The sequence below is a fragment of the Monodon monoceros genome, unplaced genomic scaffold (genome assembly GCF_005190385.1).
Source record: "Monodon monoceros isolate NGI ecotype Baffin Bay Population unplaced genomic scaffold, NGI_Narwhal_1 Super_Scaffold_22, whole genome shotgun sequence".
Classification (NCBI taxonomy): domain Eukaryota; kingdom Metazoa; phylum Chordata; class Mammalia; order Artiodactyla; family Monodontidae; genus Monodon; species Monodon monoceros.
The window spans coordinates 98,678,014-98,702,317 of record NW_021703779.1 but is presented as its reverse complement, the minus strand read 5'-3'; the positions used below and the strand labels follow the sequence as shown (position 1 = coordinate 98,702,317).

The 24,304-nt window shown below is 38.2% G+C and overlaps 1 protein-coding gene across 4 annotated transcripts in view; it reads left to right on the top strand.

Moving 5' to 3' along the window:
- Positions 1-24,145, top strand: part of KLHL13 (kelch like family member 13) — a 189,567-nt gene extending 165,422 nt beyond the window's left edge. For all 4 annotated transcript variants that reach the window (XM_029241225.1, XM_029241226.1, XM_029241228.1 and 1 more), the window contains 5 exons: positions 1,918-2,050; positions 2,605-2,801; positions 11,463-12,258; positions 20,292-20,405; positions 22,552-24,145. In XM_029241225.1, coding sequence (XP_029097058.1) covers positions 1,918-2,050; positions 2,605-2,801; positions 11,463-12,258; positions 20,292-20,405; positions 22,552-23,039 — 1,728 coding nt within the window. In that variant the 3' untranslated portion in view covers positions 23,040-24,145. The remainder of the gene's footprint in view (positions 1-1,917; positions 2,051-2,604; positions 2,802-11,462; positions 12,259-20,291; positions 20,406-22,551) is intronic.
- The last annotated feature ends 159 nt before the right edge of the window (positions 24,146-24,304 follow it).

Below are 24,304 nucleotides of genomic sequence, written 5' to 3'. Positions count from 1 at the left end.
CGTTGTTGTTGTTTTTAGTACCAAGTGGTGGCTTCTGGGTAAAGTCTGGTTTGTTTGGTCAAGCATTAACTGAACATTTGTTAAGTGCCAACTATGTGCCAAGCCCTGGGGAATTCAAACATCCTAGTCCCTCAGCTCTTCTACCTGATGGTTCCCTCCTCCTCAGTGGCTTGGCCATCCCATCCCCAGCCCCAGTGGTCGCATTCAGGACTTCCCAATTCTCGTGTGCTCACCTACGTTTGAAAGGCAATCCCCTTAAACTTACTGCAATTTAGACTCCATATGTGAATTTTCAAAAAGCCACTGCCTACCTTCTCCATGAAAATAGTTCCCTAAAATGGACATCTCTTTTTACCTCAACTTCTCTAAATAACAGGAACAGGAGATGATTTAGCAAAGGAGAAAGGAAAATATTGAGGGGGCGCGGGGGGGGGGGGGAAATGTTTGTGTTTACAAAGGAAAAGGGGCATTTGTGAAAGAGTTGATATTTGTGAACAAAAACATATGTCAATCACTGTTGGAGAGAGGAAAGTATGATACATAATCCTGTTCTAAAGTATATGTATAATGTATAAATATTTTTGGAGTAAAAATATTTATATCTCTCTCCAGAGAGAAAGTGGCTGGATCACATTATTTCTTTGAAGTTCTAGTTCTGTAGATTCAAGCATTTTCTTTAAAAAGCAATTTAAAAATTATGACGAGAAGATGTTTAGACTAAGATTTATATTATACATATGTGCAGGATCACTATTTCTGAAACTGCATTCTTCAGTATGTCGTGCCTTTTGCTTCTTAAATCCATGAAACACGACTTTAAATAAAAGTTTTATTTGGGGTCATTAAAATAAGAAGGGGATAGAATAATCCTTGCTATTAGTTCTTGTTGTATTACATTATTATATTACATTATATTATTAGAAAGTAATTTGTAGGACTTCCCTGGTGGTGCAGTGGTTAAGAATCCTCCTGCTAATGCAGAGGACACGGGATTGAGCCCTGGTCCGGGAAGATCCCACGTGCCGCGGAGCAACTAAGCCCGTGTGCCACAACTACTGAGACTGAGTCCACGAGCCACAACCACTGAGCCCGCATGCCACAACTACTGAAGGCCGTGCACCTAGAGTCGGTGCTCTGCAACAGAGAGAGGCCACCGCAATGAGAAGCCCGCGCACCGCATGGAGGAGTAGCCCCCGCTCGCCGCAGCTAGAGAAAGCCCGTGCGCAGCAACGAAGACTTAATGCAGCCATAAATAAATAAATAAACTAACAAATAAATAAATTTAACTAGTAAGAACCTGCTGTATATATTAAAATAAATAAATAAATAAAAGTAATTTGTATGAGTGTCTTCAGGATTTTTTATAACAGTACATTTCCATTTTTGAAACTACAGACTCCATCTTGCAAAACTCTTTTTTTATTCTCCATTTTTTTGTGATAAAATATGCATACCATAAAATTTACCATCTTAACCATTTTGAAGTGTACTGTTCATCAGTATTAAATACATTCATAACGTACATCCGTCACCACCATCCATCTCCAGAACTCTTTCCTTCTTCACAAACTGGAACTAATTCTGCACACGGCAAAATAAAGTGTACATGGTAATTTTGTTTTTCAAAATACTGTGAGAGCCAATGGTTATATAAATAAGTGAATGTATATACTCTTTCCTTATTTGTTCTTAATCCAAATTAATCTTAATTTTATCTTTTTTCTACAGTGAGTTAAATATATATCGCCACATATCAAGTAAGCTGTTCAGTTTTTTCTTCTTCTGAGTCATTATTCCACCGGCTTTATGTTCCAAATATATTCCCCACACATTAATACGTCAAGAGGATTCTAGCACACAGAGATCTGTATTCCCATTTTACCTTGCCGAGCGGCTCATCTCATGTTCTTGTTGTAGGGGTTTGACCAGCTCCGACTTGAAGGGTTGCTCTGTGACGTGACCCTGATGCCAGGGGACACAGATGACGCCTTCCCTGTGCACAGAGTCATGATGGCCTCTGCTAGTGATTACTTCAAGGCTATGTTCACAGGTAGCGTGCCTTTCTAAACTCTGCTTCCACGTTAAAACAGTATGAAAAATACGTGTTTAAATCCTTGTATTGGTAAAGGAAGATTCAGTTCTTTTGGTCAGTGTCTTTACAAGAAGAAAGAGGAGTTTCAAAAGGAATAGACACCCAGTGTGTACAGTTGTGGGTGGCCCTTTTTTAACCTGGAAAACGGATGTACCTTTCTTATTCTTCTGTCCACCTTTATCTCATAGCTTTGCTTTCCCAGACACATATCTGAATGGGCCATCAGAGATTAATACAATCCCCACTAATACAATCTCTAATCCATCAGAAGATCTGAAGTGACAGGAGAACATTTTGGAAGCACTTGCATTGTATACCACCTCCATTAGTATAAAGATATTCCTTTTTAAGTACTCTCTTTTAACTGTAAAATATGAAGAAACCTGACTCTGATACAAATGCTGCACAGAATAAAATTTCCCTGATTTTATCATATCTAGTTAGCAGCAGAAGTGAGTTTGACCTTAATTAAATTATCCACGGTCATTTAATGGAATGTCTTTTTATTTAAGGTGGAATGAAAGAACAAGATTTAATGTGCATTAAGCTTCATGGCGTGAGCAAAGTCGGTTTAAGGAAAATTATTGATTTCATTTACACTGCAAAGCTTTCTCTTAATATGGACAACCTTCAAGACACACTGGAAGCTGCCAGTTTTCTACAGATTCTGCCGGTTTTGGACTTCTGCAAAGTATTTCTCATATCTGGGGTAAGACATTTTCAAATCAAATCTTTTCCTGCGGTGGACTCCATCATAGCCTGTTTAGAGTAGACTCATGAATCTGTTGTATAGACGTGAAACTCTGGCCATTAGAGAGAGGTGTCATGTCGTATATGGTCTAGAAGCAGGTCGATGGGAAAATATTACAGGTGCATTTTTACAAAATAGAATCATTTAAGAAAAGCCTTCTGTGTAATCAAATGACATTAGACAGTAATAGTGTTTGATAACGATATATTCCTTAACCTCTTTGTTAACGTTACGTATTATAATTTGGTTTTATGTACCTTAATGATTTTATACAAACATGTTCCTTAAATGGAATTCTGTGGGAAAGTAATCTGAGGTTCTAGAAGTCTTTTAAGATAGACTCAGTCATTTTTTTCTTCCTTTAAATATGGGAGTTGGATCCTGAGAAGAAGTAACATCGATGTGTAAATCTGTAAGGATATGAGTCTTGATTCTATAGAGACACATCACCTACTGAGTCATTTTCAGCCTTTTTTAATAGATAAAAGAGGGTACATACAACCACCAATCAGTGAACTACTTACAGTCACCCGGTTCCTGAGGACAGTGCCTCATTTTAGTTGAGACCCTTAAATTAATAACACTTGATACTTACACTTATCAGTTCTTAACATTGCTTTGCACTGATCTTAGCAATACGTGGTTGTCCTGAGCCAAACTAGGTACAGTGTCATAATTTCCTTGGAACTAATCACTAACCATAGACACTGTTGACCTATTGTACTTATCACTTAAGATATTCGTTGTGATCAGTTCCTTAGTTTGAAAGAAAAGAACCAAACCGGGTAAAGCATGATTTGTGAAGTTATAAAAATATACACGTCAAAATAACGGTATTAAAAAATAATTTGGGGGCTTCCCTGGTGGCGCAGTGGTTGAGAGTCCGCCTGCCGATGCAGGGGACACGGGTTCGTGCCCCGGTCCGGGAAGATCCCACATGCCGCTGAGCCTGCGCGTCCGGAGCCTGTGCTCCGCAACGGGAGAGGCCACAACAGTGAGAGGCCCGCGTACCGCAAAACAAAAACAAGCAAACAAACAAAAAAAAAGAATTTTGTTCTAGATAACTCTATTTAAAGCAAGTTTATCTCAAGATGATATCATAGTAATTTTGCAATATTGACAAATTTCCTGTAATTAGAATGTTGTTGGTTCCTTAACCTCCTTGAAGCATTTATTATAACTATGTTTTTGCCCTTTTGAAAATTTCTTCATTTTTATAAACACTCAATATTGTCTTAAAGGTTATGTTTTTCATTCCTAGTGTCTCTGCAGATATCCTAAAGCCCGTTTCTAAAGGAGAAGAGACATGTCCCTGACAAAGCTTACTTGTGCTATAGTTTACGCCAACACTCTTCATTTTAGAACTTTCTTGCCTATGAGCTTTGAGGAAACAGCTATTTTCTTAGTACCATACTGTTTACTTGTCTTTCATCCTGTTTGCTTAGGATATGTCTATGTGATTTTATGTTGGAAATCTTCCCTCTCAGAATCCATGCTAATTTTTGAGAAAAGTTGGTGGATTATTAGTTTAAGGATTATATAAAATCCAACTTTTCCTTTATCCTTCTTTCATGCATTCCATATCTTAGTTAAATATTCCGGCTTACTCTATTACCCCTTTCCTTCTCAGCAGTCAAATGAATCAGGAAAAACAGTAGCCCTGGGTGCCTTTCCTCTGTATAAGAACTGAAAGTTTCAAGATAATATAAATATTTTTCAAAGGTAGATTTGTTTTTATTTCTCCCACAAGCTAAGTTATTTTAGATAATTTAAAAATATAACAGCCTCATGATTGTGTGCTTAACCCAAATGTTTTGAGGAAATAGGTTTATGTTTTTAATGATATAGTAGGATTATAGTTCATATAACCAAAACACTACTTGGGTTTGAGCGTCTAGAAAGAAAAATTAGCTTCGAACACAGTTCTTTTGTATCCGAACTTAACCATGTGTGTGGATGAAGAGGAGCAGTGGTACATAAAATGTGAGTCAGCAAATCATCCACTAAGCATTTATATGTTAATTTTGAATGATAACTTTCAATATGATAATAATTGACAGATATACACTACTATACATAAAATAGATCACTAATAAGGACCTACTGTATAGCACAGGAAGCTCTACTCAGTACGCTGTAATGACCTACATGGGAGAAGAATCTAAAAAAGAGTGGGTATATGTATAACTGATTCACTTTGCTGTATACCTGAAACTAACACAACATTGTAAATCAACTATACTCCAATAAAACTTTTTTTAAAATAAAAATTAAGGGCTTCCCTGGTGGCGCAGTGGTTAAGAATACACCTGCCGGGCTTCCCTGGTGGCGGAGTGGTTGAGAGTCCGCCTGCCGATGCAGGGGACATGGGTTCGTGCCCCGGTCCGGGAAGATCCCACATGCCGTGAAGCGGCTGGGCCCCTGAGCCGTGGCCGCTGAGCCTGCGCGTCTGGAGCCTGTGCTCCGCAACAGGAGAGGCCACAACAGTGAGAGGCCTGCGTACCACAAAAAAAAAAAAAAAAAGAATACACCTGCCAATGCAGGGGACACGGGTTCGAGCCCTGGCCCGGGAAGATCCTACATGCTGCAGAGCAATTAAGCCGGTGCGCCACAACTACTGAGCCTGCGCTGTAGAGCCCACGTGCCACAGCTACTGAGCCCGCATGCCACAACTACTGAAGCCCACACGCCTAGAGCCCATGCTCTGCAACAAGAGAAGCCACTGCAATGAGAAGCCCGCGCATGGCAATGAAGAGTAGCCCCCGCTCGCCGCAACCAGAGAAAGCCTGCGCACAGCAACAAAGACCCAACACAGCCAAAAATAAAAATAAATTAAAAATAAAATTTAAAAATAAATAAAATTAAAATTAAAAAATAAAATGAACAGCTCTATATTGCTTAAAAAAAAACACACACAACAACCAATAATAAAGCCCCACTTGCCTTTGGTGCGATAGAGACACCAGTTTTCTATAAGGGAGCATCAGGCTCAATAGAACAAGAACCCCTCCCCTCCGACCTTTGCCTTCCTTTGCAGTAATACTTTTATCTTAGGGTTGTAATTAGTATTAGAGTTTATAGTATCTGGTACTTTTGTTCTTGCTGTGTGATTTTCTTGGTAGTTATAGAAAAGAGGAGCATGAAAAGAAAACAGAAGGATGACAATGAAGGTTATAAAGCAGAGTAGGTAAAATTTTCTATAAAACTAAAAACATTTACTGTCATATATCATGGAGATAATGGAAATTTACCTTTGTTTAGTTACATACCTACAAAAGTTACATTAGTTTTTGTCTTATGACACTGCATAACTACAGCATGCTAAATCCCATGCAGCCACTCCCTGATTTACAAACAGGTTGTAGCCAAAGTTTTTGTTTACCATTTGTTTGCCGTTTGGAATTTGTAACATCTAGCGTTTTCCCCACATTATTACTGTTATGGAGGATTACAGGCTAGCCCGTAGAGCCCAATTTAATGTAAGGTTGCTGAAATAGAACATTTGTAATTGAGGTGGAAATATTACAGTTTAAATTTAGTTATACAGAATAAACAGAGCAGAATGAAGGTAAGCAACAAACCCTTTTCTTTTTTACATAAAAGCATATTTAATCAGAGAATGAAGCTGCCCCTGTGCTTTAGACTCGGTGTAGTCTTTCTTTAAACTCATTCTTTTAAAGTGCTTATTTTTTTTTCTTGATACAGGTCTATCATTGGTTCCACCTGTACATTTATTGTCACTGATCAGGTTGGGGGGATCACAATGAAGTGCAGAGACATTTATTGAGGTGACTGGGATAAAGAGTGGGAGACCTTGGAAAACAAGGGAGGTGCATTTGTGGGAGAAAAGGCAACAATGAAGGGAATCAGAAGAAGTTATTAGAAAAGACGGCTTCTTTTGCTATAATGTGATGATAGCAGCAGGAAGCTTTGGGAATGTTCCTTTTGACGTAAGGGTTTCCTGTATAGTACATATATTTCACATTCCTTCTTTAATCTAAATTGGATTTATCCATTAAGATTAATTAACACGTCTTTCCAGGTAATGCTTTTGGGGAGGTTCAATGCAAATTAAAGAAAAAATTGTATAGATAATTTTACAACGAATCAAAACTGTTTCCCTCCCCACCAAACCAGTCTTGTTTTCCTTATTGCTAAGGCTGATATTCAGTAAGTAGTACCCAGACACCGGTTGTTTATGATCGAGCATCTATTCTGATTAGTTGGTACTCAAATATTCTAAATATCATCCCTGCATATAACTTTAACCAGCCCATTCTTGCCCATCTGCCATCTGGGACTCTGGAGGGAAAGAAGAATCTCAGCCTGGGCCTAAACCAATTTACGCCCCCAAAGACCATTGTGATCACTAATACTGCAACCAGCAGAGGAAGTGCATTCAAAGTGAAAAGGAATAAGAAAATTGGCTTCCCCAAGCTGGACACACCATCAGTATTCACCTCGAATGGCACTCGTCATCCAAAGAGAGACAAGACTGGGAGAGAAAGGCTTTAGTTTTCTTATCATCCCTTTGTTCTTCTAACCAAAAGGTCCCTTCCTTGTGTCCTGTGATGTTCTCACCTGTGGAAGGAGGCCCAGGCGAAGATGCCTGTTATATCCTCGACCCCCGAAAGTAGCTTGTTTGATCTCTTCCCAGTCGTTTTCTGTGGACGTGCTTTCTCTCTCTGCATTGGTTGTACTTGATGTCAGGCTGTCATTTTAATAAACTAGATAGCGCTAAGGAGAATTTGGTACACTGAATATTTGAGGAGTCCCCCCAAACTTGCCAGCTAATTTCTTAGTGTTTGCTCTCCCTTTGAGAGTACAAAAGCAGATACTCATTTGCTTTTTTTTTCCTAAATGGGAATTTATTTGTATAAGACACTGAATTTCAGCAACATAACATCACAGATTGCTGATGAAAGCTGTCATTAAAGTATCAAATTATGTTAATATTGCAGCAGTGAATACCAGGATGTTAATGACAATTGAGAATTATGATGCTTAGAACTGCCTTTAGGATGACCATGAAGGCTGCTTGATTATAGTAGAATAATTTATAGTAATTTATATCAAGGAAACTTAAATGTACACTTGATTATTTTTAAAATAATGTCATTGGTTCTCATAAGCAGTTGAGAAATTTTGTCTTTTTTGCTTCTCTATCCTTTAAAACTCTAATATAATTATTTGGCTTAACTTCTGTAATGACTCTTTGGAATTTTGGCCAGGGTATATGTTCAGATGCAATTAGAGTTCTTTCTGCTTATGAGTTTGGTTTTTTTTTGTGTGTGTGTGGTACGCGGGCCTCTCACTGATGTGGCCTCTCCCGTTGCGGAGCACAGGCTCCGGATGCGCAGGCTCAGCGGCCATGGCTCACGGGCCCAGCCGCTCCGCGGCATGTGGGATCTTCCCGGACCGGGGCACGAACCCGTGTGCCCTGCATCGGCAGGCGGACTCTCAACCACTGCGCCACCAGGGAAGCCCGAGTTTGGTTTTTTTAATAAGCTTTAAATTCATGTTTTATATTTTAAAATATAATGTATTCTATTATGTACATGAATTGCATTGTATGTTATATTAATGTACATATTCATTATTTAATATTGTCTAGGCTAAATGATCAGGACTATGCAAGCTGAAGCGCTTTTAAGAATTATGACTGAGAATGCATTAAAATGAACTATAATTGAATAATCCTGTATCTTTCCAAAAATTGTTTACCGCTATTCCATCATTTTTGATCTGTTTATATTGTTAACTGTTATTCTAGACTGTGCTTCTACAATCCTTATAGCCTACAATTAATATTTTTAGCTTTGATTACATGCACTTCATAAAAATTAATTCCCTATTACATATTTTTCTTATCTGAGTCTCATTTAAAATTAATAAGGTTCTAGTAATTTGCTACGTTAATTCAGCAGATATTCTATTTTTAGTTGTATCTATCATCACGTCTTTAATTTATATATTGTTGATAATCGTAGTATTTAACCTTTGCTATATACCTACAGTGTGGTAGCTATTGTACATGAGCTATAGAAAATACTTAGTCTTTCTATCAAGAAGATGACAATTCAGAAGTTTATGAAATACCATTCTCTGGTGATTTTTTTTTAAAGGAAAGAGTAGGCAGCTATCTATATTGACTAAGTAGTCTGTCAAGGATTTTCCAGTCCTGTGCATTTGTATATCTGATATATAAAAGGGATTTTCCAAATGCCCTTAAATACAAGGTAGGTTTTTTTTATCCTATTGTTTTAGTAACTGTTTTCTTATTGAATGAAACTGAAGAAGGAAAGAGGAAGGAACTAAATACCTTGATCCCAGTTCTAAATTACACAGTTTGGTTTCCGTTAATCTTGGTTTGTATTATATGCTATAAATTTAGATTTAAATTTGGCGACTAACAACCAATGCTATCATTTTGCCCATTTAAAATATACATTCTTTGTTTTTATTTGTAATCATATCAGTAATGATAAGAATCTGCATACTTAGGAAATATATTTGTGTTTTCATCAACTTTTGCTTATCCATATTAGCAAACATCTTCAAAAATGAAAATTGGGACTTCCCTGGCGGTCCAGTGGTTAAGACTCTGCGCTTCCACTGCAGGGGGCGTGGGTTCAATCTCTGGTTGGGGAACTAAGACCCTTCATGCTACGTGGCACGGCCAAAAAAAGAAAAAAAAAAAAACAGTGAAAATTACCCTTGCTCTGGGGAAGGACTATGTCTTACTTACCTTATAAGGTGGATCTACTACCCCAAACAGGAATCCCTTCCACCTGGGGTGATTTGGGCAATGAGGCTTTAACTGTAACTTCATTTACACAACTTAAAATTGTATGAGACACCAACCTGCCACTCCTAAAAGTGGATTAAAATGTATTTATTATTATTATTTTTTTTTTTTTGCGATACGCGGGCCTCTCACTGCTGTGGCCTCTCCCATAGCGGAGCACAGGCTCCGGACGCGCAGGCTCAGCGGCCATGGCTCACGGGCCCAGCCGCTCCGCGGCATGTGGGATCTTCCCTGACTGGGGCACGAACCCGCGTCCCCTGCATAGGCAGGCGGACTCTCAACCACTGCGCCATCAGGGAAGCCCTGTATTTTTTATTATTAACCAAGGTACTGAACAGTATTAAACTGTGGATTTCAAAAGGCCCATAATTTGTTAATTTATTTTTCCTGGTTCTTTTGTGTTACAATTGATTTTAGGTATTTTTAAATACATAGCTATTAAGTATAATAACCATTTAAAATCGTTGATGGTTTTTGTGAAGCAAATAGGATGCTTAAAAGAGTTCAAATTCTTCTTGAGTAATAAATCTGTGAAAATAGCAGCATGTGTGTGTGTGTGTGTTGGCCTTAGAGCTTTCAGTGGTATTATATCATAACTGGGCTGTTACTTTACGCAGAGGAGTCATTTCAGCTTTTCAATAGAAAGATGATAGAAGGATCAGCCAGTTTTCTCTTAAGCATCTGCCGATCTGTTAATAATACAGTTGCATCAATGAGGTTTATGTAACATTCGTGAACACACACCCTGACAAAATTAAGAAAAAACATTTGAATCCTTTGCCTTTGACCTGTCTCTGTGTTTGTATACACACACACACACACAGACATTTGTATGGTAGGCTTGTTTTTGTGACTTATGCTTTACATAATATTTGCTGATATGATTTTCCTATTTTCATTTTGGACCCATCATTTATTAGAGCACTGAAAAGACTTCCTGCTGAAGATAGGCCTCTCCATAGCTTCTCTCCTTTTCATGGCTCCCGTTTTTGGTATATTTTACTCTGTGCTGGGGAAATCTCGGGGGGCTAACGTGGACTCCAGGCAGAGCTACAGTATGCTGAGAGTAAGAGGGTGGCTAAGGAGAACTATGGTGCCAGCCATCAGCATACATACCAAAAACTAAACAAAAGGAATGATTTGATGTGGAAACACCCATTCCAGCCCTCAAGAAGGTGATTTCATTGCTTCTGTTTAAACATAAATAATATGGAGAATAACTTCACCCTAGGAATAATGGCCCTATTAAATTATCTTCACCATATGCAATAACTTTTAAAGGAATTAAAATGAATCATAGTGATGAATGAAGCCTGTTGACATGAAAGAGACATTTAGGGATCGGGTACTAGAGTTTTTCTGTGTGTGGATCTGCTAGCTGAGTTACTTTTAAGAATCATGACTGAAAAGTGGATTGAGATGGTTCATAATAGAATAACTTTCTATTTTTCCAGAGCTTCCATCTGGCCAGAATTTTCTTAGTATTTGGCTGGGGGTGGTGAGGACACATTTTGAGGAGAGAAAAGTAATTATTTTGGCCATAGTCAAGTTATACCATTGTTTCTTAGAGTAACTTTCAATCTACTGGCTTGGAGTGAGCATTTTCTTTTAGTCACCTTTCTATTGGATTAGGTAAGGGTAGTTTGTGAATTCCCTTTAAATCGTTAATATATGGAGAAAGGAAGCTTTATTTGCATCTATATGGGCAGTAAAAAGCATATTTACTCTCATTCTAGTACAGGTATTTATGTATCCAGGCGTGAGTGCCATGAAAGTAGTTGGGTTTTAATTTTTTGTAATTGGCTTAATAGGTCACTTTAGACAATTGTGTCGAAGTTGGGCGGATTGCCAACACCTACAATCTGACAGAAGTGGATAAATACGTTAACAGTTTCGTCTTGAAGAATTTTCCTGCATTGCTGAGCACCGGGGAGTTCTTGAAACTCCCTTTTGAACGTCTTGCCTTTGTGCTTTCCAGTAATAGCCTTAAGCACTGCACTGAACTTGAGCTCTTTAAGGCTACCTGTCGCTGGCTACGCCTGGAAGAGCCTCGGATGGACTTTGCTGCAAAATTAATGAAGAACATACGATTTCCACTGATGACACCACAAGAGCTCATTAATTACGTGCAAACCGTGGATTTCATGAGAACTGACAACACGTGTGTGAACCTCCTTTTGGAAGCCAGCAATTACCAAATGATGCCATATATGCAGCCAGTGATGCAGTCAGACAGGACTGCCATTCGGTCTGACACCACTCATTTGGTTACACTAGGAGGAGTGCTGAGGCAGCAGCTGGTTGTCAGCAAGGAATTGCGCATGTATGATGAAAAGGCTCACGAGTGGAAGTCCTTAGCCCCCATGGATGCCCCAAGGTACCAGCATGGCATTGCCGTCATTGGAAATTTCCTGTACGTCGTTGGTGGACAGAGTAATTATGACACAAAAGGAAAAACAGCAGTTGATACAGTCTTCAGATTTGATCCTCGATACAATAAGTGGATGCAAGTTGCATCTTTAAATGAAAAGCGCACCTTCTTCCACCTAAGTGCCCTCAAAGGATACCTGTATGCAGTTGGTGGGCGAAATGCAGCTGGTGAACTGCGTAAGTGTGTGCACTTCTATTAAGCATAGAGACTAATTTCTTTACCCCCAGATTCTTGTCAAATCATAAGATAAGCAGTTTTGTAACATCAAAGACCAAAAAATGTAGCCAGGATTTTATTTTAAGCTGTTTTTCTTAGAAAATATCAGAGACCGTCTGTACGCCTTATCTGGGCATACATTGTTGGCCACACTACAAATTATTATCTTACATATATATCAGTATGTTGCAGAATGTTTTACTTGTGCAATATCTATGGTTTTCATCTTGAAGGTTCAACTAAAAAGTATGTTCTGCTAATTTAAATTCTAATAGTATCTTGGACAGAAGTTTGGCATGTTCCCTCATTTTCCATTTTAAAAGCCCACATAATAGTTTACTGAACAGGTTAAAATTCTTCCTTACAGAGCACGGACTTTTATAGTTGCTTCTTTTACGTAATCTGTTACCTACCACAGGCCACAGAGTAAGATGATTTTCTTATCTACTAAGTGTTCAGAGTTCAATATTATCCAGAGTTTATTTACTGTGAGTATTATGATAGGTAACTATTAGTCTGAAAAATCATTCTCTCTTGGTGAAATACGAAACAGTTTTCTTCACTGTAAACTGATCTGGTAAGCTTTATTATTTGATGGTCCCTTCTTCCTAATCTAAGATCAGCGACAAGTACAGTTAACATAGACCAACACTTTGGCTACATAAATTAACACTAATTTTGTTATTTTAGATAAAATTGGAACAAGGTGGCTGTCCAAGAAGTCAGAAAGACCACATTTTATGTCATGTGTTACATATCTGTCATTGCCATCATTGTTTGGTAACAATGGGTAACACCCATCTTCCTTTATTCTCTGTTCGAAATAGAGTCCCTGTAGTCGAACGGTATTCCAGGTTCCATAATGCTGGGGAAGTTTGAAATATTGGCATTGGCTCTGGATAAATTCAGAGTAATTATCAGAATCTTTTTCTTCAGTATTCTAAAAAATAAAAGGTAGTCTAATGGATTTGAGAATAAGCAGTTTATTGGAGACAAAAAGAGCTGCTCTCAGCTCTTAAACTTTTCAGCTTATCAAGCTCTTTCTTGTTCGTGACATATATCTTTATTGGAGTATAATCACTTTACATTGCTGTGTTAGTTTCTGCTGTACAACAAAGTGTATCAGCTATACGTATACATATATATATCCCCATATCCCCTCCCTCCTGAGCCTCCCTCCCACCCTCCCTATCCCACGCCTCTAGGTCGTCACAAAGCACCGAGCTGATCTCCCTGTGCTATGCGGCTGCTTCCCACTAGCTATCTATTTTACGTTTGGTAGTGTATATATGTCCATGCCACTCTCTCGCTTTGTCACAGCTTACCCTTCCCCCTCCCCGTGTCCTCAAGTCCATTCCCTAGTAGGTCTGCGTCTTTATTCCCGTCTTGCCCCTAGGTTCTTCATGACCACTTTTTCTTTTTTTTTTTAGATTCCATATATATATGGAATACCATCTTTGTTTTTCTCTTTCTGACTTACTTCACTCTGTATGACAGACTCGAGGTCCAGCCACCTCATTACAAATAACTCAATTTCGTTTCTTTTTAAGGCTGAGTAATATTCCATTGCATATATGTGCCACATCTTCTTTATCCATTCATCCGATGATGGGCACTTAGGTTGTTTCCATCTCCGGGCTATTGTAAATAGAGCTGCAGTGAACATTTTGGTGCATGACTCTTTTTGAATTATGGTTTTCTCAGGGTATATGCCCAGCAGTGGGATTGCTGGGTCGTATGGTAGTTCTATTTGTAGTTTTTTAAGGAACCTCCATACTGTTCTCCATAGTGGCTGTATCAATTTACATTCCCACCAACAGTGCAAGAGGGTTCCCTTTTCTCCACACCCTCTCCAGCATTTATTGTTTCTAGATTTTTTGATGACGGCCATTCTGACCAGTGTGAGGTGATACCTCATTGTGGTTTTGACTTGCATTTCTCTAATGATTAGTGATGTTGAGCATCTTTTCATGTGTTTGTTGGCAATCTGTATGAGTGACATGGTCTTAATGTTACTGATGTTTCCTACCCATTTTTTTTTTTTTCCCCTTTGTTGTCACAGTGAAAGTTTTTCTAAGGCCAGACTTTCCAGATTGTTGGACTAGCTGTCAGGATCACGAACCACACAGGTTTTCCAATATATTTTAATAATCAGACTTTTAAAAGCACTCGACACATTAATACCCTTAGTGTAGAATTGTCATGTCCTCAGTCAACCCACACACATTATTTTCATGTTATTATACTATTTTAAATTTATGGTGTCTGGAAAGAACCAGAAGATGCAAGTAGTGACTTGACACTTTCTTAGAAAAACCACTTATGTAAGTTCATCTTTACAAGTTTACAAACTATAGGTCATCAGCCCTGGCAGTCAGTGGTCATTTTGAAACTTCTTTTCTCTAAGGAAATAGCTCCATTTTTCAGTCACTGCTTGCTTGGTAGTGTTATCACCTCTGTTAATATGCAACTATTAAGTTTTCAATATATTGTTCCTAATATTTATATCCTGAGAATTTATCATCTTCAGGCCAAGGAGAGTTGTTATATAAGACTGAGGCGCTAGAGGCTTCCTTCTTCTGACTTAATCCTTACCCTGTTTGAGTTCTTCCCACGTTATGCTCAACTGGAAACAAGAAGTAGACTACCCCGTTGGGCAAGCGGCTGGCTTCCTTGCTCATGACCTTCAGAAATCATCCCTTTAATGTCTTATTAAAAACAGTCTTCTGTGTTTCACTTTGAAAGTGACAGGATACAAGAGAATCATGCTTTTCATGAGCTGTTCCTAAATTTGTAATAACTGATTATATTTAGACTTTAAAAACACAATCGCCCAGAGCTTAAACCTAAGGATAATGATTTAAATATTCTACAAAAATACTCCCCGTCTAGATGGTAAACAGAGGTCCATTTTTATCTTAATTCATAAACTGTGTTTTCACAAATAAATGTATGATTATAATATAGACACAAACCCTCAATACCGAAGGACAACTATAATTCCATTTAGAGGGCAACTATTTGATATTTCTTTCTGTTTGAAATTTTCTCCTAGAATCTATAAGCAACTAAGCTTTTGTAGAAGGTGATTGCTTCCCTTAAAATCAGCATACCCAGCAAATCCATTCTGTGCTACATGTTTGAAGTTAAAATATATTGGAAGTTTGTTTTAAAAAATCATGTGATTGACTTATTAAGTACACTCCAATATAGAGTCTTGATTCCAGGAGAACCTTCAGGCCCAAAGGAGTCATTATGTAAAACCAAGTAGCAAGCAGCTTCGTTTTGTTTTGTTTTCTTTTCCGCCTGACCCACCCTACCCCTTTGAGTTCCTCCTATTTTACACCCATGTGGGGATATGAAGTAGGCGGGTCCGTCTCGTCACATTCTGTATCGTTGAGGTAACCAATCGTGATGTAACCACCCTGATTACCTCCCCAAAGAAGAACATTAATGTGTTCTTCTGAATTCTGTTTATAATGTTTCTCCTTGTATAAATAAGAAGAGGATATGTGTCAGTTGCCCTTTGTAATTTTCTTAGACCCATTATTTTTGCAGAATAGTAGATTTTGGTTCTAAAGAAATGCTTGCTTATATTTCTGAATGTTCCAGCGAGGCAGGGCTTTTAACATTTCTCATGTTCCATAAGCGTTTTTTAATGGCACCCCCTCCCTCCGCCCCACACTAACATCTGTTGTAATAACATTCCATCTTAACTGATTATGTTGACATAGTCATATGTCTATGTAAATAGAGAAGGGGAGTAGGAATGGGTGTCAGGAAAACGGGATTGATGGGAAAATCATTTCACAGTTTAACAGGTTCATTAGTACCAGTACATCATTTATTCTTCATACACACAATAACCATTGCCTGTATATAATGATGAAAAGAAAACAGTGGCAGCGTTTGCAAGACATTTTAGATCATTTTAATGCATTTAGCCTTTTAAAATCTTGCCATGGAGTGTATGGACCCAAGCCCATAGTACATAAAAACGATACTGTTAGTGTGTGTGTGAGCCTGGCTTATTGCTGAAATATAATTCCTTAGAAATGCTACTTTCCTTTGACACTGGGTACAGTGGGAAACTGGGGAAAGCTTAGAGTAGCTGTCACTTAAGTGAAAAAGGGGTCAGTTATTTCTGGTATCTTTCCAAATTGTCATATAAGAAATTGATCTGCCATTGAAGATTTCGGTATTGAGGAGAAATATGACGGCTCAGATATCTTTCACTTCAGTTAAATAAGTCAGGGTTTCAAGTAATGAAATAACTTATAGAAAACGTGTTAGATTTTTCCAAATAAATGTACAATAAAATTACTGAAATTTATCAAATGCATCCATATCCCTTAATGGATTTGCAGTTTATTAAGCGACATATTACTAACTGGCACTCTAGGATTCTAGAGACCATCCCCTCTTTGTGGGAGCCATTATTGTCCAAATGGTTTTCTTCAGGACTAATCTCTTTCCTAACCTCAAAGAACAAGTAAATTCCACGTCATCCCTTGTGCGCGATTCTGAACTCCAGTGGAATCACCTGAGAAAATAAGAGTCCCTGATGAGTTATGTGAAATAACCAACCGAAGTGCAATTCTTGAATTAGGGAGGGTCTCTAATTTAAATACTAGGCCACCAGACTACTGAAGGTGATTCTCTAGAATAGGGATCAGAAAACTGATCCCTATTGCCAGAAAGGAAATCTTTTTGGCTTTGCAGGCTGTAGGATCTCTGTCACAGCTAATCAGCTCCGCTATTGTATTATGAAAGCAACTATAGACAATTTGTTTATAAACAAATGAGTGAAGTCGTGTTCCAGTAAAGCTGTATATATGAACACTGAAATTCGAATTCCATATAATTCTCATATTTCACGAACTATTCTTCTTTTGATATGTGTTTCCAACTCGTTAAAAATGTAAACGCCATTCATATTTTTATCCTGTTGGCCATACAAAAGCAGAGGACGTACTGGATTTGGCTTACAGGCGGTAGTTTGCCTGACCTCCCCTGTTCTAGATTTTCCCAATTACCTCATTACCATTCCTACCTGTCACAGACTGTGATGGACTCACTGCTTTGTGGCTCCAACTCCTTGATGCTCATCCCGTGTCCCCTCCCCCTATCAAGGTGGTTGGCACTAACATCTCATTGCCTTGTAAATACGGAAAATAGAACTAAGGGCATGTATCAATATATAGACTTGTTAATTAGATATATTCTATTTTAAAACTAAATATATTGATTTTACTAATAACAATAACAATCCTGCATGGAGACAATAAAGATTAAATGATGGGAAAAGCTAAAGGAGATGGGTTATCTAGCTGGAAGAAGACAAGTTTAGGGATGATGAACTATTATATACTTGTTGTGTTACTGGTGATTAATAGCCATCTTACATTTCAGGGACCCCTGTATGAGAAAGTATAGATGGAAAGTGTAGATTAACTCAGTGATAGAAGAACAGCATTATCTTTCTACATAGGAAAATTTTAATAATCGTAAAGAGTGAATAACTATTCAGATTCTAGCTCCCTATAAAAAAATAAGAGGAAACTAATGCAAACTGCATCAGAACAGATTGAATTAGATGTAAAGAAAGAGTGTAACAGTCTAGAAATTTCAAAGGTCAAGGCAGAATTCTTCATTAAGAAAAGCACAGAACTGGAGTAAAAGCTACCTTTGACATCAAATAGATGGAAAGAAGTCTTTAAAACCCTTCTGATAGGATGTGTGATTAGACTACATTCTTTTATCGGATAAAACCCTACCATTAATGATATACATTCAGGAGGATTTTGCTTGTCGATTAGGCAAAGGTCATGCTGAAGGCAAATGGAACTGAACGTTCAAGAAGACATCCAGGACTTCCCTGGTGGCGCAGTGGTTAAGAATGCCCCTGCCAATGCAGGGGACACGGGTTTGAGCCCTGGTCCGGGAAGATCCCACATGCTGCAGAGCAACTAAGCCTGTGTGCCACAACTACTGAAGCCCGCACACCTAGAGCCTGTGCTCCGCAACAAGAGAAGCCACCACAATGAAAAGCCCGTGCACCACAACGAAGAGTAGCCCCTGCTCGCCGCAACTAGAGAAAGCCCGTGTGCAGCAACGAGGACCCACCGCAGCCAAAAATAAATAAATTAAAAAAAAAAGAAGAAGAAGACATCCAGTGACTGAAAATAGTCACAAACAGTATTGGAGCAAACAATTTTAGCTTGTCATTAATTGTGGAAATAGCCCTTATTTGGGGACAAGATTTTGCAGGATCTTGCTACCTGATGGGAAGGTTTAGAAGATATAGAGTTGGTAAGGGTCCAAGCCTGAAGCAGTGAACAAAAATAACAAGAGATAAAAAAAGAGAACAGTTAAAAGCCTTTGAAATAAGACCGAAAATTCAAAACTAAAGTAGAAAAGGAAATCAGTAAAGGGATACGAGAAGTGATATAATACAGGTGTTGTTAGAGGAGAAATAAGTAGTTCATGTAGTGAATTTGTTGAAATGAAGTTATTGAAGAGAGTAGAAAATTAATCTCTCTCTCTCTCTAGTTTTGCCTGTTCTCACATTACTGTTGTTTTCTTAAATAGGAAAACTTGTTCAAAGGATGATTCATCAATTAGGATTGCATTTGGCTGCAAGTAGCCAAATTTTATTCCGGTGGCTTGATCAAATAGCCCCACTCAGTATCCTCCTGCTTCCATTCCATTGCCTACAACTGTATCATATCATCAATTCCAGCTTCAAGGGAGCCTGCTAATTTGAATTTTATTTTGAGTTGGGCACAGTGCTTTCCTGAGCAGTGTTGTGGTTCTGTTAGTAAGAAAAAAGCAGGGTTAGTGGAGACAAGCATTTGGGTTAGCAAGTGGCAACGTCTGCAATAAATAGTATAAACTTTTCAAATCAGTCTAGATGTTGTACTTTTGACCAGAGTCCTCCTAACATCCCTATTGTTTTTCTGCCTTTTAAAAAAGATCACATTTTCTATCTGTCTGGACTGTCACTGTTCTAGTCTTAAGGTTATAACAGATTGATATTTAAGTAAGATGAGGCCTCAGATACTTTATGTTAAAGATGATAAATTTGTTACTGAGAGGAAGTACCCCTGATAAAAATCTGAACTTCATATCATGCTGCTAATCATCTTCAAGTTAAGAGCAGTACTGGCTGCAACGGTATTGGGTGGTTATATACAAGCTATTGGCTTTAATGTGTAAATACTGAAAAATTATCGTCAGTGTCCATTTTGTAGTCTGGATATAAAATAAAGCAATAGGCATCAAAACATACACCAGGCAGTGTGCATACTTTCATTTTCAACTTAAAATTTTGCTTCATATCTGTTAACCTTTGTTTCCTATATGGTGTATCATATAGAATCAAAGTGTTTTTCTTCCTTGTGATGTTTTTCATCTTTTCTTCCCACATATGTAGAGCAAAGAAATGGGAGAAATGTCAAATTATAAAGATGTAACAAGATCCTAGAAGAAAAGAAATCCTAGTGATTTCTTTTTTTTTTTTTTTTTTTTTGCGGTACGCGGGCCTCTCACTGTTGCGGCCTCTCCTGCTGCGGAGCGCAGGCTCAGCGGCCATGGCTCACGGGCCCAGCCGCTCCGCGGCATGTGGGATCTTCCTGGACCGGGGCACGAACCCGTGTCCCCTGCATCAGCAGGCGGACTCTCAACCACCGCGCCACCAGGGAAGCCCAATACTAGTGATTTCTGCAGCAACAGAAATGTTACCTTATTATATTACGTAGCTCATCTGATGTAACATGTATCAATGTATTAATGGTTCATATTATTAACATAACGTTAATAATTAATATAAGTGACCCCCAAAGAATATCTCCTAGCTATAATAGAAATGTTTCAGTTATTTGGATATTATTATTATTCCACCTAAAAGGAAAAATAATTAATTGCTAAATTTGAAATTATAAATCATTTTTAAAAATTCATTCATTCTTTCCTTTTATTTTTTAAACAACAGCTACAGTAGAATGTTACAATCCAAGAACAAATGAATGGACCTACGTTGCCAAAATGAGTGAGCCCCACTATGGCCATGCTGGAACTGTGTATGGAGGCGTAATGTATATTTCAGGTAAATAATTGCAAATGCAATTAATGTAATACATAGACTTTTAGCTATGTCGCCATCTTTCCGTCTGGTGTTAATAATAATCCTGGAAATGGATAACCAAAATATAATTTGTATTGATTTTAGAATATATTTTGTGTGTACATTTGCATATGAATCCTTTGGCATTTTATAAGTTTATAAGACTAGCGGCAAACCAGTCCTACTGTAAATACCTTACTTAGAAGAAGTTGGGAAGCTTTCAGCTTCTCCAGCTTGCCTTTCAGTGCCCATACCCTGTACTCCAATAACTCGGTACTCTAATAGCCACCATTCATATTCTCTATAACAACATTTAATTCATTTTTATTCAGAATTTAGCGAAACTCTATGAGGAAATATATCATTATGTAACATATAAGCTCTACTGTGCATAAAACTTGCTACCAATATACATATAATGCATAATAATGTTCATTCTCTCATTTAGTGCAACCCATAATATATGTTTCTCTTGTCCTTAGCATTATAATGGGTTCTACTATGGTGTCATTGCATAAATAATTCTGTGTTGATTACCTGTATTTTGGCCATATGCACATATACTTTTCTGATAAAAAATTCTGAAACAGTTGCAGTTCGCTCAGTGTCCCAGTAACAGCTTTCATTCTCAAACTGTTGGTGTTCAAATCATCCTTCCGTAGAATTTAGAAAGGAGTCTTTTATTTTAATGTAATGTTCACTTCAGGTATTGAAATTTTATTCCGTTATTCAGGTTCTTACCATTTGGCCCTGACACAGTCTACCTCTGACAGTTTTCCCCCTTTTGAAGGCCTGCCAGTGTCAGGCCAGCAGTTACGCTATTAGAGAACGAAGGCGATAAGGTGATGTTTGTGGTCTGAGTCTCTGAACGCTGCCTTATGAAATCTCTAATGAAGAAGGATCAGGGAAAGGCCTGTCGTGTATGACTGGCAGGTTTCTGGTGTTAAATATATGAGCAACTATGGGACATCTTATATTGAAAGAGCCATCCAGGAAATCATATGCTCCACTAATCAATGATTTACACCATCCACCTATTTTACGTGTGTAGCTGCTATGCCATTATAAGGAGAGCTCCAAGTCTTCTGGGGGGAAAAAAATGACATTCGAATGGTTCTAGTGGTGCTTTGGCATAGCTAGGATACGTTGCACAAGTGACCTTCCCAGTCAAGAGTAGGCTAGGAACCACAGCTGAGTTTCAGACCAAAGAGCACTGTTTTGCTTGCTGACAATTCAGTGAAGTACAGAAAAAATATCTAAAAGCAGAAAAAAAAATCGATTGCCGTCTGGCCACCAGACATAGAGCTCTGAATGATATGGCTAAAGATTAGTTTAGTTTTCTCCCTAATCTGCAGAATATATGGTCTGATCCTTTCATTGTACAGGCTGATTTAGATGTGCTCTAAGAATATACTTTGTAGACGATATAGGCTCAATAGAGCAACAACGAATTGCTGTACATACAAAATTCCATATATATTCAGCATTCTAATTCTTTAGCTTTTTAAGAGAGGACGTTACCCACCCTCACCCTACCCACCCAAAACTCTACAAAAATAATCAGTTCCGAACATTCGTCTAAGCTTGTACATTTGCACAATACTTTCGACTTTTCCGAAGCACTGTGATTTATTTCAGTTCATAGTCACAATCCTAATGAGAGAACTAGAGTGGACATTCTTATCTGACAAATGAGGAAACGGGCGCCTAGGCTTTAAAGTGCCCTAGCCCTGTGCTCAGCACCCAGAGGGTGCTCGCTGAAGGGCAGCAGAAGTGCATGATGCTTTGTAGTTGGGATTTCCTGTAAACCCAACTCTAAGAGTGGCCAAAATATATTTTCATTCAGTAAAACCTCTTAAATCCCATGGGTCTCTGTCTGAGAAAGTCATTACAATAATATAAGCTGCATCTTTGTTCTTTAAGGAGATGAAAATGTTATTTTCTTTATTTTTAATCCAGAGAAAGTATAGCAGGGAGACATTTATAAGAACAAGGTTGATAAGCTCTAAAATGTCATAATACCTGGATAGACGTTAATTATCTGTGACCTGTGACAGAGAGTCTCCTACTTACTTTTGCATTTTTATAATAATCTGTTTACCCCATGCCTGTAATTTTCATTCTCTAGGAGGAATTACTCATGACACTTTCCAAAAGGAGCTCATGTGCTTTGACCCTGATACTGACAAATGGATCCAGAAGGCGCCAATGACCACTGTCAGAGGTCTGCATTGCATGTGTACAGTGGGAGAAAGGCTGTATGTCATTGGTGGCAATCACTTCAGAGGAACAAGCGATTATGATGATGTCCTAAGCTGTGAATACTACTCACCGATCCTTGACCAGTGGACCCCAATTGCTGCCATGTTAAGAGGGCAGAGTGATGTTGGGGTCGCTGTCTTTGAAAATAAAATCTACGTGGTTGGTGGGTATTCATGGAATAATCGTTGTATGGTAGAGATAGTGCAGAAATATGATCCAGATAAAGATGAATGGCATAAGGTTTTTGATCTCCCAGAGTCCCTGGGTGGCATCCGAGCTTGCACACTCACAGTTTTTCCACCTGAAGAAACCACACCATCACCTTCTAGAGAGTCCCCTCTTTCTGCACCTTAAGATCGTCCCTACAACTGAGATGCTGTAGTCCTATCTTTGCAACGTGTCACGGATTCTCTTCTTTCGCCCTCCCCCTTAAGTAGTGTATGTTAGGATTAGCCTCCAGTAATTGATACAAATATTGGAAAAAAGACGACATTGATGTTCTTTGTGCTGTTTGTTTGGTGGTAACAAAACCATTCTGGAAATGTATCCCATAGAAGCTGATGTTTAACATACGAGGAGAAAAAAAAAAAAAAAAAAAAAGCAAGGCAAAGTATTGTCTATAAGATGTTTCTGCAGTACTTTTTTGATGCTGTGTACTGGGTGTAAGGTATTTGTCATCTTGCATTAGAAAGCCCAATAAACCAAGTTGAAGGCGGATTATAGTAAATGTACAACTGTGCTAGCTAGGCTTCAAAGTAAAAAGTTGTCCTTTCATCTTTGACTGTGAGATGTGAAAGGGAGGTAGCCCGCTCCAACAGGAAACAATAGACAAAAGGTTGCCAACTCGCATGAGCTACCTCCCTCTTTTCATAAAGTATTTTTGACATATCTGTCAGCCCACCTGTCTGTGGGGTACATTGAGAACACATCAAGTTTCTTAGACACACAGGAGAAAGAATAATTGTAATTCACGAATATTAATTTAAAAAAACAGCATGACCCCTCAACTTGTAAGCAAGGCTTTGGGGTTCTTTAAGTGTGTATAAATATAGACACACACACATATCAAATAGAAGAATTTTAAAAACTGAGTAGCACGTCAAACAAATGCCAAAAAGAAAACTTTGAAATTTCTTCCAAAAAGCAGCTTCCATTAAAATGGGAATTCAGTATGCACGTACTGAATGCACGTATGTAGAATCATACTGAATTTAGGTGAATAAGGGCTAGAAATTTTGAGCAACTCAATTTGTCATTTGGCCAAATTTTTCCTTCCAAAACTGTAATGTACACCTTCTCCTTTGCTGTTGAGGTAACTTACATATTATATGTATCCTGTATACTCAGTTCATAAGATTATTTAGCACAAAGTATAGCAGCTCCACCTGGTGAGCTACTTTCGCTCAGTGAATTCCACTTCCATGTTTTATTTTTTTTGTTCAATAAAAACATTTAATGTCGCTTTGGTGTGAGGTATCCTGTTCTTGTCTGAGTTGGCTTCCTTTGGCTTCCTTTGATTAAATACCTTTCTTTTTTTTTTTTAGTATGCCAAGATCCAAATGATCAGAACTTAAGAGTACTGAACAGCTTGGATTAACGAATACTAATGACTTTCATTC